Here is a 13,217-nt window from a genome sequence, read left to right as displayed (position 1 = left end):
GGTATATGGATTTATCAAAATATGTTAAATTTAAAAAAAGGAAACTCAAAGTTTCAATTTCATTTTCATAGTATAAGCACTTGGCATATCCCCAGTAATAACTTTAGGGTTGATTTATTTCTATTTTAATTAATTATTATAAAAACAGTTGTCAAAGCGGACCCCAGCCCAGGTTCTCACGAGCCGCGGCGAATGCCGGATAACGCAAGGAAAATGATGATTATTATACAAATTATTTGAACTTATACTTTCGTATGACGTGTAATCCTCACCCCCTGGGTTAGGCATATCGAAACCTCACTCTACTTATAAAGAATAATACCTAAGCTTTTACATGGAATAAAACATTTGCGCTCAAGGCCTACAAAATAGAGCAGAAATAATAAGCGTGACCGCATGTAATCAATAGTTCCGCTGTTGAAACGAAAGCCGTGTACCTACAATGTTGGAATAATTTCAAACTTAATGCTTGTAATAAAATGACCGAGGACAAAGTCATACTGTCCGCAGTGGAGGGGTAAACCACAATCATTTTAGACTGCCTGTAATTGCGTCGCACTGTGAAATATAAATTGACCCAATTTTACTTAAATATACCCCATATTTCCCTAAATTTGTTGAATCTGTGGTAGCCGTAGATAAGGAACATATTAGAAGTTATGTGTAATTTTCTTTTGTAGTGGAAACAAAATAATCGTTTATATAGCTTTTGCCCGCGGCTTCGTTCGCGTTAGAAAGAGACAAAAATAGCCTATGTCACTCTCCATCCCTTCAACTATCTCCATTTAAAAAATTACGTCAATACGTCGCTCCGTTTTGCCATGAAAGACGGACAAACAAACAGACACACACACTTTCCCATTTATAATATTAGTATGGATATCATTTATATCACGGAGGTAGATATTTTGATGTCCAAGTAACAAGTCATTATGGTAAAAAAAATAAGTATTAAAATAAGATAATGCGCCAAATCTGTGTAATTGTACATAATGTTCAATTAATCCTCTTTGTTTCTAGTTTCGATGGGCGAGTGAAAGGGCCCACGGCACACTGGGCCGACGATTCCCTTGGCGGTCGAGCGGCGTGGCTGCCGAGCTCGCCTACAGCGCTCAGGCTGCACCACGTGCAAGCCTCAGATCGTGCCATGTACCGGTGCCGGGTCGACTTCAAAGTGTCGCCCACCAGAAATCATAAGATTTCTTTAGATGTCATTGGTAAGTCATTATTTTAATTTTGTTACTAAAACAGTTCAATACCAGTTGGGAAACAGGCCCTCTAACTCTAGCCTAGCGCGTAATCGTTGACACTCCCTATCAATTCGTAGTTTCAGTGTACGTAGCGGAATGCACAAACGCTCGCGAAACGCTCACAATAATATCTCTTTCGTAGCTATCTTACTCTATCGCTCTTGCGTATTGGCGCGACAGAGCCAGACTATACATTTCGGTGGCGTTTCGCGTCGCAGAAATGGCATTCGGCTATGTCCCCTGACTGGGTCAATTGCGTATTTATCACTCGCCATAGAACGTCTACGAATGTACGTTTGGCAAGAGGCCCAGTGACTCAAAATACAGTAAATTCCTATGAAAACGAAATAACAGAGGTAGTGTTCCTACCAAAAATTCATATCGTTCTTTGCTGCCGTGCCGTGAGAGAAAAATAACACTGTTTTACTCCCTCGACAAAGGGAAGAGAAAATGATCTCCAAATATACGAAGTGAACAGAAATTCATTTTGTATCGTCGTAGCACGTCGTGCACGTGTTTTTAATAGTTTTCCAGAATAACTTTCGTGCAATTCACACTGTTTCCTGTATTTTGAGGCCAAGGTTTGCACTGTCAGCGCAGCTGCCAAAGCCATCCCGCGCACGCGCGCAGTATCGTTCTAACAAGGTGTTGCCATGGTTACAGAGCCAAACAATGCGTTTTCAATTTTTTCGTTACTGTGCGCACATGCGCGGAAAGCCGGCGGACGCTGACTTTGGGGAATAGTATTATGTAGGGTTTTAAAGATCTATGCACGACCCTGTAAATGACGTATAACAACAGTTCGGGAGTTGAAAATAGTACATTACGATACAAGTGCGTAAAAAAGGAAGTTCGGAACGAGTGGCGATAAATAATAAAAGTACAGATGGTCATCCGAAGTTTCGACCTGACATATAATAATGAACCACTTCTCGCACTAGTGCGTAAAAAATGCACCATCTGTACTGAAAAGTATTTAATAATACTATAGTTGCCGCTTTATTGTAAATTGTAAGAAAGCTAAACGGCGACATGCCGCTAAAACACTAGTTGTATATAATATGTTATACATTGCACAATCTCGTTTCTTGATGGGTTTTCGTAAACATAAATAAAGGTTTCTGTTAATCAAGTTGTTTTAGCATTTCAGTTGGCAGTACGAAATTAAATTTTAAACTTCGATCAGCCTCCGTTAAGTAATAGTTATAAGGTAGACAAATTATTGCACCGTACCTGGTATCAAGTCCCATTTCATATAAAATTTATAGGCAACAATTTCAAATTCGCATCTGAATGCAAACTTCCATTGCACTCAGAACGGCACTTGAATAATGTAGTCAGCAATTTGTGGATATTGAAACTATTTGAATCTTGTTACAGCTAGTTTCTGAATACTTATAACATTACGATTGAATCAATTATTTATCGATGACCTTAGGCGACTTAGTTATTTGGGTACACTGAACTTTTGTACTATTAATTGGTAAAACTACGTCTGTTTTTGGTAGAATAACGTGAGGCAGTGTAATTTATTAAACGCCATAGTTCTAAGAAAGACTCACAGCAAGACGCTTTGTTAATGCAAATACCGTGTTGGGAGATTCTCGGTATTATACCTCTAAGTACTTAGGTACTCGAGGTACGGCGATAGTATCATACCAACTAGTAAAAGTTAATACCTTGAAATCATTATTATTTGTTATAGATAAACAGACAGAAAAGTATATACATTTGTAATTTTGAAAGAAAAATACGGGCTTGTTTGATATTTTTGAGTATCTACAAGTTTAGTTCATTTATTGACATGAACAAACATTTTGATCGAGGAATGTTAATGCTTCTGTGTCTCCGGCTTCGAACACGAATATTTGTAATGCCCATAATATGAAAGTTGTAATTTTTGGAATGTTTGTAATGCCCATAATATGAATTGTTTTGTTATTACTACATGTAGTGCCAGCGCGTAGCTGATAATGATGCAAAATCTATCACTATATAAATATCAGCATAAAACAATATGTAGGTATGGCTCAGGTCTTTAAAACTAAGCAACGGATTTTGAAGAAGTTTTTTTTTAAGATTTAGTGATTTAAGAGGAAGGTTTATCTATACATAAATGATGTGTATAATAACCGTGCAAGGTTTATATGCCTTTAAATCGAGGGTAAACAGGCATTATGTAAAAACAGCGACTACGAACAGAGCCCACGCCTGGGGAGGGGGGGGTAGTGACAGAAAATGGTGGAAAACTCACAAATGTCCGCATAACCTTGTATCGTTAACGATAAAATGTCAAAATCAGACGAAGCTAAGTAAAGTTAGTATCGATAAAGGCCAGACGGTAACGTTAAACGTCATAATTTGATCTAGAATTGACGTTTAAAACCACCATAGCGCAAATGCGCATATATTTAAAGTCACGAGGCAAACCGGGGCAACCGAGGCAAGCTATGTTATTTAAGCTTTATTGGCGTAGAAACTCTAGGTCCATGGGGTCCCAGCGCGAACAAGTTGTTCACAGAAATCTCGAAGCGTCTGGTTGAGGTAACTGATGACCGAAGAGCTGGCGATTTCCTCGCACAACGTATCAGCATTACGATACAGCGAGGAAATGTCGCCAGTATCCTTGGTACAATACCTCAAGGGCCTATTTTAGACATTAGCTAGCTTTTAAGTTTAGTCTTAGTATCTGATACAATTATGTAAATAAGTTTAGTATGTTCATGTAAATAAAGATATTTTCCCCTCACTAGCTCGGAAACACGCGTTTTGTCCTTTAATACCAGCGGGTAAAAACGCATTTTATCCACTAGTGGGTAAAGTAATTTGACCTTGAATAAAGTCAAATTAACTGCTTTAAAATTGATAAAAGTAGGTGAATCTAGTAATAAAGATGATTTACCACCTGTGGAACTACTGGAAGCAGTGATAAATGCATTTTTTGCGTTGTAGTTTCCTCGCTATAGCGAGGGGAAAAGTTTTGTGTTACACTCGGGTGCAAATGTATTTTACTTCTCGTGTATTAAAAAACTCGCAAGTTCAGGATTCTATTCTCGAACCACTCGCTTCGCTCGTGGTTCAACTATAGAATCCTTTCACTTGCTCGTTTTTCAATTCCACACTCGACGTTAAAATACAACTTTGCCCCCTTGTATAACAAATAACTATTTTTTTAGCTTTATTACATTACTAACATTTCTAAGTTAAGCACCTGCTCGAAGTAACTTCAGATGGAAGAGAGAGAACTGTACAAGACGCGAGAATGCAAAGTGTAACAAGTGCTTAAGCAGAGCCGCAAGCTGTGTTGTCAAAATCGTTGTCAGCTATGGTCTCAGTCTAACAGTTCTTGAATGATTATTGCTGAGAGCTTATTAGAATAGTGCATATCCAATCCCTAATTTGTTCAGCTGAAACATTTCACGCAAAAAGGTGCCTACTCGGCCGCGATCTGAAATAAATGTCCCTATTCATTTGACAGTATCCACATTCTGCATTTTGGCTTTTAGCCAATTTCAACTTTATTGGCATAATAACTCTTTTCAGTTTAATGTTCCCTATAAAACCATGTTATCCTTTGACGGTTTGAACTTATTTTTGAAAAGTGCAGTATCGTAGTTAGTTATAAAGTTGCTGGCAAAATGCAAAATATAGCGTATAGCTCGAAATTTGATGTTACAATCTCTACAAATTAGGTATGTAAATAACTTCTCTTATATTTATTCAGGTATTTTTTTTTTTTACATTTAATGACATTTTTTATAATAAATATGATGCTGAGTTAATTTAATGAAGTCGAGTCTGTACTTTCATCTGGTTTCAATTTATAAATATAATTGCTACGCCTAAATGTCCTCCACCATCCAGAAAGAATAATCATCAAGCTGAAAATATGGGCTAAATTGTCAAAACTGAGGTTTAAAAGTTTTAAGCCTGTGTCGAGAGATGGCAGTCTTATGGCAGACTGTGATTACATATTTTACTTTGACAGTAACTCTCTATAATACTTGATCCTCTTTGACAATATAATTATTATGTATGAACATGCATGTATATAACCAGTATATTTATTTGGAAACGATCTATTATTTCATTCTACAGCCATTTGGTACAGAAAACGCCACCTATTAAATTTTAAGCGATATTTCACGTTTGTGGGAAATGGATTGCGAAACTAAAATAATGGCCTGAATTATTAAATTAACCATCCGTCGAACTAAATTAAACGTGACGACGCGCAGCGTGGGTAATTGTTATAACGGGCTTCACAGTGAATCACAGTATATACTGAATGTACTTAACGGAATAATTATTAAAGTTAGTAAATAATATGTAAATATTTACTTAGGTATTACATTTAACCACTAAGTACTAAGTTGTATTTACTTACCTGTGTCATTAATATTAAATTACAATATACATTAGGCTTCTATATTATTTTTCACCAATTTCTGAGGTCAAAAGAAGAAAAATACATATGATAATGAATTTCGGCAAGTTTTAATGAAACCGGCATAATTAAAAACGCTAGAGTCTGTTCAGAAAAAGAAGAGTCGTGGAATCTATTTGACCCCATACATTTTACAACTCTTATAAATCTTTCCGAACAGACTATCAGATTCGTTTTTGTTTAAAAAAGCAATCATTTGTTTTTTTTATTTATTTATAATCTTCGCCATATCCTTATCTTATGGAACTAACTAATATCTTTATTGTTTCATTAAAACAAATTGATACCTTCTAAAACAAACTCTTATCCAAAAACCGCGTCCAAACATTACATAAACGTTGTAACCGTCCCAAATCGCGCAACATTTCAAAAAATCACAATAACGATGATAAGATTTCCCCGGGACCGTAGTAATTTGCGTCGGGGACGGCTAGAAGCCTTTTTATTTTAGCCAATATACGGCCCGTAGAAAAAGTTTAATGTAGGGTAACTCAATTATGGAGGGGCGCCGTGCGTGCCGAACATTTATCACAGGAAATTCGCAAGGATTCTTTAACTGTGGGTAAGACTGGTTACTTAGTTTCATATGCATAGGTGAAGTAGTAAAATTATTATAAGAAACAAAAAGACGCTTTACTTGATTTCGCTAAGATATACTAGTTTAAAAACAAAATTCTGTGGTGGCGTTTTGACAAAACTACACTGAGAGAAAATACAACCAGTTTTCATGTTCGTTCAACAAGTTTTTTGGTTAAAATAGCGCCTACGTGCTCTTTGGTTCAAACAACAAGCTACTTGTTATTTGAATCGGCAATATATTTGAATCAACAAGTCGATTTTATAAAAACAACCTGACACATATTGTTTTAAACATACGTTTGGCTGATTCAAACGGATAAACCGCAACAAGTCGAACTTGTTAAATTCACAATGCAAATTTCTCTCAGTGTACTATTGAACGTGTTTATGCGACGATCAGCTCGTTTTAACACCACGATACACTCTATTTACTATTTTTATTCTCACAATAGCTTCTAAACTATCCTGACAAAGAATGAACGTAAGAAAAAGGATGAATAATTAACGATTTATGTTACGTGCTTCGGTGGCTGATATTCCTCAACCCACAAACAGAGCGACAGATGACTTTCACAAAGTAGCCTATGTCATTCTCCATTCCTTCAACTATCTCCACTTAAAAAATCATGTCAATTTGTCGCTCAATTTTGCCGTGAAAGACGGTCAAACACACAGACACACACACTTTCCCATTTATAAAATCTTAAAATCTAAATATATAAAAGAAGAAGCTGACTGACTGACATATCAACGCACAGCCGAAACCGCTGGTCCTAGAGATTTCAAATTTGGCACGTAGGTTCCTTATATAGTGTAGAGGAGCACTAAGAAAGGATTTTTCAAAATTCACCTCCTAAGGGGGTCAAATGGGGGTTCAAAGTTTGTATGGGGAAACAAGATTAGTTTGACTATTTTATTCGAAACTTCACAGGAAGATTCCTTAAGACATATGACTGAATACGTGTTTCAGGTTTTTTGAAAATTTAACCCCTAAAAGGGTGAAAAGGGGGTGATAACGTCAAAAAATCAATATGGGTATCGTTTTTATGGTTTATCGGGTCGCTGATCACGATAAATACAACGTTTTTAAAATCTAACGAGGCGGAAGTGAAATACCTTCTCCCTGTTGTGGTGCAATGGGGTTTAAATATCAAAAAAATATATAAAAGAAGATATTGACTGACTGACTGACATATCAACACACAGCCGAAACCGCTGGTCCTAGAGATTTCAAATTTGACACGTAGGTTCCTTATATGGTGTAGAGGAGCACTAAGAAAGGATTTTCCAAAATTCACCTCCTAAGGGGGTCAAATGGGGGTTCAAAGTTTGTATGGGGAAACAAGATTAGTTTGACTATTTTATTCGAAACTTCACAGGAAGATTCCTTAAGACATATGACTGAATACGTGTTTCAGGTTTTTTGAAAATTTAACCCCTAAAAGGGTGAAAAGGGGGTGATACAGTCAAAAAATCAATATGGGTATCGTTTTTATGGTTTATCGGGTCGCTGATCACGATAAATACAATGTTTTTAAAATCTAACGAGGCGGAAGTGAAATACCTTCTCCCCTGTTGTGGTGCAATGGGGTTTAAATATATAAAAGAAGATATTGACTGACTGATTGATATATCAACACACAGCCGAAACCGCTGGTCCTAGAGATTTCAAATTTGGCACATAGGTTCCTTATATGGCGTAGAGGAGCACTAAGAAAGGATCTTTCAAAATTCTCCTCTTAAAAGGGTGAAATGGGGGTTCAAAGTTTGTATGGGGAAACAAGATTAGTTTGACTATTTTATTCGAAACTTCACAGGAGGATTCCTAAAGACATATTATGACTAAGTAAATACATGTTTCAGGTTTTTTGAAAATTTGACCCCTAAAGGGGTGCAAAGGGGGTAAAGTCAAAAACACAATATGGGTATCGTTTTTATGGTTTATCGGGTCGCTGATCACGATAAATACAACGATTTTAAAATCTAATGAGGTAGAAAAGAAATTTTCTCCCCTGTTGTTGTGTAATGGGGTTAAAATATCCAAAATAGCCATAAGTATAGCTTTAGTTTTTAGGGATAGGGATAGGGATAGGGATAGGGATAGGGATAGGGATAGGGATAGGGATAGGGATAGGGATAGGGATAGGGATAGGGATAGGGATAGGGATAGGGATAGGGATAGGGATAGGGATAGGGATAGGGAGAGGGATAGGGAGAGGGAGAGGGAGAGGGATAGGGATAGGGATAGGGATAGGGATAGGGATAGGGATAGGGATAGGGATAGGGATAGGGATAGGGATAGGGATAGGGATAGGGATAGGGATAGGGATAGGGATAGGGATAGAAATAGGGATAGAAATAGGGATAAAAATAGGGGACGGGGACGGGGATAGGGATAGGAGAGGGACGGGGACAGAGACGGGACGGGAACGGGGACGGGGACAAAGATAGAGATAGGGACGGGGACAAAGATAGAGATAGGGACGGGGATAAGAATAGGGATTGGGGTCGGAATAATCGGTCGGCAATCGATATCTAGGCAGTGTAAAATGCAGGTGGCTCAGTGGGAAGGTATTAGTAAGTAGGCATCGGCGAGTATCCTGCATCCGTAATAACTATTACATTCAATGTGCTGTAAGAAGATCGTTGTTTGCTTGCCTTTTATATGTTTACGTTTGCAATAAGTATAAGCAAAATGGAAAAAAATGTAAGCGATAATGCAAGGAAGTACTTTTTACCCTACCGACCATAGCGTCGAGATACTGGCTATGTGGGTTGTATGAAGTTTCCCCAGTATAAATATTTATATAGGTAAAATACATACATATTCGTACCTACTACCTACGCTGTGGTCGCTGTGTAACAATTATACAATCATTGCAAGAATTTCTTTAAAAACAATAGGTGTAAGGTACAGTCAGCCAAAACCGGACCGTACAGCAAATAGATCAGTTACAATGGCCCTCCAGTCGAGAATTGCCCCGCTTTACCTTAATCGAAATAATCGCGGACAGATGTACCTACAAAGAAACCTACGGATCCAAATGAAAATCTTATTTTTTGTAAACATTTCAATAAGAATACTTTTATTACGCGGGCGAAGCCGCGGGTAAAAGCTAGTTAGTAAGTATAAGTATGGATCACCCGGGAGGAGATCGGTCATAGAAACCTGTTAGTCCTAGTATTACCTATCGTCACTACGCGGTTTCTTTAGCGAAGTCAAGATAAGTGAAGAAGTGGTACCTATATAACGTGCAAGTAAGATCTAAGTAATTCATTTTTACCAAAGTACTGATATGATTATGTTTTGAAAATGTGTTGATTTTATTGATACCTATAGCGAATCCATCGAGTTGTGTGAATGAAATTATTTTTGTCAAATAACTATCTCGAAATTCTATTCAGTTTTTCGTGCGAGATGTCTCGACTTGCCAATCTTGGTGGAAACCACAAAGAGTTCGTTCTCGGTAACTTGAAACTTCTATCAACTTAAAACTTCTAAATAATATGGTGTTGCGTCTAAAGTCTGAGCAGATTTAAAGGTAGCGTGTACCCTGGAGTCTGGTATTTCTTTTAACTAAAAATAAATTGGTTCTTGAAAGTTTCAACTTTTTTCTTAGTCCCAGGTTGTACCTTATTATAAGTTTTAAGCACTGTTAATTAATAACGATTATAAAGAAGTCAGTCAGGAGAACAAAAGCAATAAGAATTGAAGCACACATGTACAAAAATTAATAATCCTAAACCAAAATGTGTTAATATTATTTTCACCACACCGTGTAAAGGCTCTCTTTGCTATTCGAAAACAGATAGCAAAATTGCATTTTATGCACAAGAGTGTAAAGTAATTTCATACCAATTTTAACTTGATGTCTTAAGCTGACTGATAGATTTTACCTATAAATGATGATTTTGAATCATAAATATTGAATAAATTGATGGATTTTGTTTAGTTTGATGTTTTATAGTCTGTATTTTGTTCATGTTGGTGTGGTGAAAATTTTGTGTTTCACTCGGTGGCAAAGTTTGTTTAATCTTCGTGCTTTGAAACACGGAATCTTTCGGTTTCTTGAGTATCACAAATAACTAATATTATCCGCAAAATGTATTCAGACAGATTTTTTGTTCACAGAGTTACCAGAAAAACCGAAAATATTCGACGAATTAGACAAGGAAGTGAGTGGCGTGGCCGGACCATACATAGAAGATACCAGTCTCAAACTCACCTGTGTTGTAAGTGGAGGTAAAACTGGAAAAAACATAATAATTGGTGATATTTTAACACTACGAGCGATACTACTCATTTTAACTAAAGGAAAAAATGGAAGAATTGAGGAAAGGCATGGAATGATTCGCTAAACTTTTGTTCCAGAAGTTCGCAGGTTTTAGTTCTGCCGGCGGTGTGAATTTTTTCCATTTTTTATTTAGTTTAAAAAATATATTAGTGACATACCTTTTTTTAATACGACAAACATAATGGTTCAAAACATAGAGGCTTTTAGATGTTTCACTATTTTGAGTTCATACAAAACTAGCAAAATAAATTAGTTTAGTTACTACAGAAAATAAACACACACAACTCAGACAAATTAGGTACTATTCATATTCATTTTATTGGCATTAAATAAATTACACGTGAAATTACAAATATACAATCGCAAATAAGTGGGTACGTATAAAAGATATTAGTTTAAGACTAGGAAATGTTAAAAGAAAGAATACGTTCAACGTCGAGTTTAAATAAAATTATCCTACTTAAACTGTCTTTAATATTAATAGACAACAGTGGGGCAATCCAACCTGTGGTATAATTTCAACGAATCAATGTATTTTTATTGTTTTTACATTATTAACTAAGTACCGTGCCATGTGTATTGAGTGAACTATGTATGGCATGTTCTCAGTGGGAACATATCATGTGGCATTCAGGTTAATTACAACATGACTACAAAATAGTACATAAATATAAGAATATAAAATCATCCTCCTTCCGGCATTTGCCACGGCTCATCGGAGCCTAGGGTCTGCTTTGACAACTAATCCCAATATTTGGCGAAGGCACTAGTTTTACAAAAGCGACTGCCATCTGACCTTCCAACCCAAAGGGTAACTAGACCTTTATTGGAATTAGTCAGGTTTCCTCACATTTTTTTCCTTCATCGAAAAGCGACTGGCAAATATCAAATGACATTTCGCACATAAGTTCGAACGATAAGTTTCGAACCCGCGACCTTCGGAACGAGAATCGCACGCACATACCGCTAGGCTACCAGCTCTTCCAAGCGCTTAATTTTGTAAGAATATGACATCGTTAAACTGGATCAATTGTGAAAACCAAAATAACGCTACAAAAGGGGTCATCGTGAGAAATTACCCTATTTTTCATGTGAACCTTCTCCGATTCGATGCCAGTCAATATATTTACCTGCATTAATAACAATGATATAGTAGGACCCATTTCGAGTTAACAAATTTGTGTAATTTAGGACCATTTGCATCAGCATTTTGTAAATAATCGGTTGTTAATTATTGTACAATCATTAATAATGTATAGAATCACCCTACAAAATTGGTCTGCTCGTAACTGTTTAGCATTTGTGTATGTAAGTATGGATTTATACGTATAAGTATAACTGGGTGTATTGTATTCGGAAAAGTGACAGAAGTTTAAGATACAAGTGCGAACAATGAAAAAATTGTAGGACAATAACACATAAAAGTGACTATGTTAACCCTTAAATACATAGTGATGTCATATAGGAAAGCATCATTCATTTTTGACTCTGTTGACAGCATGTCAAAATTCAAATTTGAATAAATCTTTGTCAAGGACATGCATTTAAGGGTTAAACCCCGACTGATAGGATAAGTAAGTAAGTATATGTCTACAAGTCTAGGTGTTTAGTTACATTTAATGGAAAATTCAACAAAAGAAAAGATAATTATGTAATTATACAAAATATTATCCAAAACGGTCCAGTGGATAATATTCGCAGCTATTTCAAAACAATAAATACTAACCTATACTAAACTAAACCATTGTAGTGAAGTGTAAAGTGAAGTATAAATTTTATTTAATACACTTTCTATAATGATTATAATAGTTTTAATGTTTGATTGTGAAATAGGTACAATAGAATAATATGACGACGAGTATGATATGAAAAATGAGTAAATACGAGAACTATAGCAAAACTTGGTCTACGAGTATAGTAACTAATTGATGTAGTAAATATGATAAAATTGAGAACATTTGTGAGCCCCACACTTGCAGTCGATGCAACCAGCCGGTGGATGCCCTAGGACAGCATGGCTTACACTGCCTAAAGAGCGCAGGCCGTCTATATAGACACGCCACAATAAATGATCTCATCCGACGCGCCCTTTGCACCGCCTCCCTACCTGCGACTTTGGAGCCGTCAGGCCTGTCTGCCACTGATGGTAAGAGACCTGACGGTTGCACTCTCGTGCCTTGGAGCCTTGGCTGGCCTTTAGCGTGGGACGCTACCTGCGTCGATACGCTAGCACCGTCCCACGTTGAAGCATCGGCCCGGAAGTCAGGGACTGCCGCAGAACAGGCTGTTGTTGAAACGGCGCAAATATGCGTTTTTAACAAATCGCTATGAATTCTCGGTGCTTGCCATCGAGACGCTCGGCCCGTGGTAGACCGACGCTAAACAGTTTATAAAAAAAGTGTCGGTTAGACTAATAGGTGCATCCTGGGTTCACTTCCAGAGGTCGGTTCTCTAGGTGAGATTTGTAATTCCCAAAGTATTAAATCCTACATATTTTATTACATTAATATTTGCAGTACATATATGCACCTAATTTACTATATTCGAACAGGTAAAATTATGCATCATAATGTGTCGCTTAACTTCAAACTTATGTAAATCCATTCTGCTAGAAAGTTGACTTCCAGATCAATATTACATACATAC

General features: G+C 36.8%; 1 protein-coding gene across 1 annotated transcript in view; it reads left to right on the top strand.

Moving 5' to 3' along the window:
- Nucleotides 1-13,217, top strand: part of LOC125228567 (hemicentin-1-like) — a 160,994-nt gene that overhangs the window by 115,727 nt on the left and 32,050 nt on the right. The window contains exons 4-5 of the mRNA XM_048133178.1: nt 1,021-1,217; nt 10,409-10,519. Coding sequence (XP_047989135.1) covers nt 1,021-1,217; nt 10,409-10,519 — 308 coding nt within the window. The remainder of the gene's footprint in view (nt 1-1,020; nt 1,218-10,408; nt 10,520-13,217) is intronic.

The sequence above is a fragment of the Leguminivora glycinivorella genome, chromosome 8 (genome assembly GCF_023078275.1).
Source record: "Leguminivora glycinivorella isolate SPB_JAAS2020 chromosome 8, LegGlyc_1.1, whole genome shotgun sequence".
Lineage (NCBI taxonomy): Eukaryota > Metazoa > Arthropoda > Insecta > Lepidoptera > Tortricidae > Leguminivora > Leguminivora glycinivorella.
This window is presented reverse-complemented; position numbering and strand designations above follow the sequence as displayed.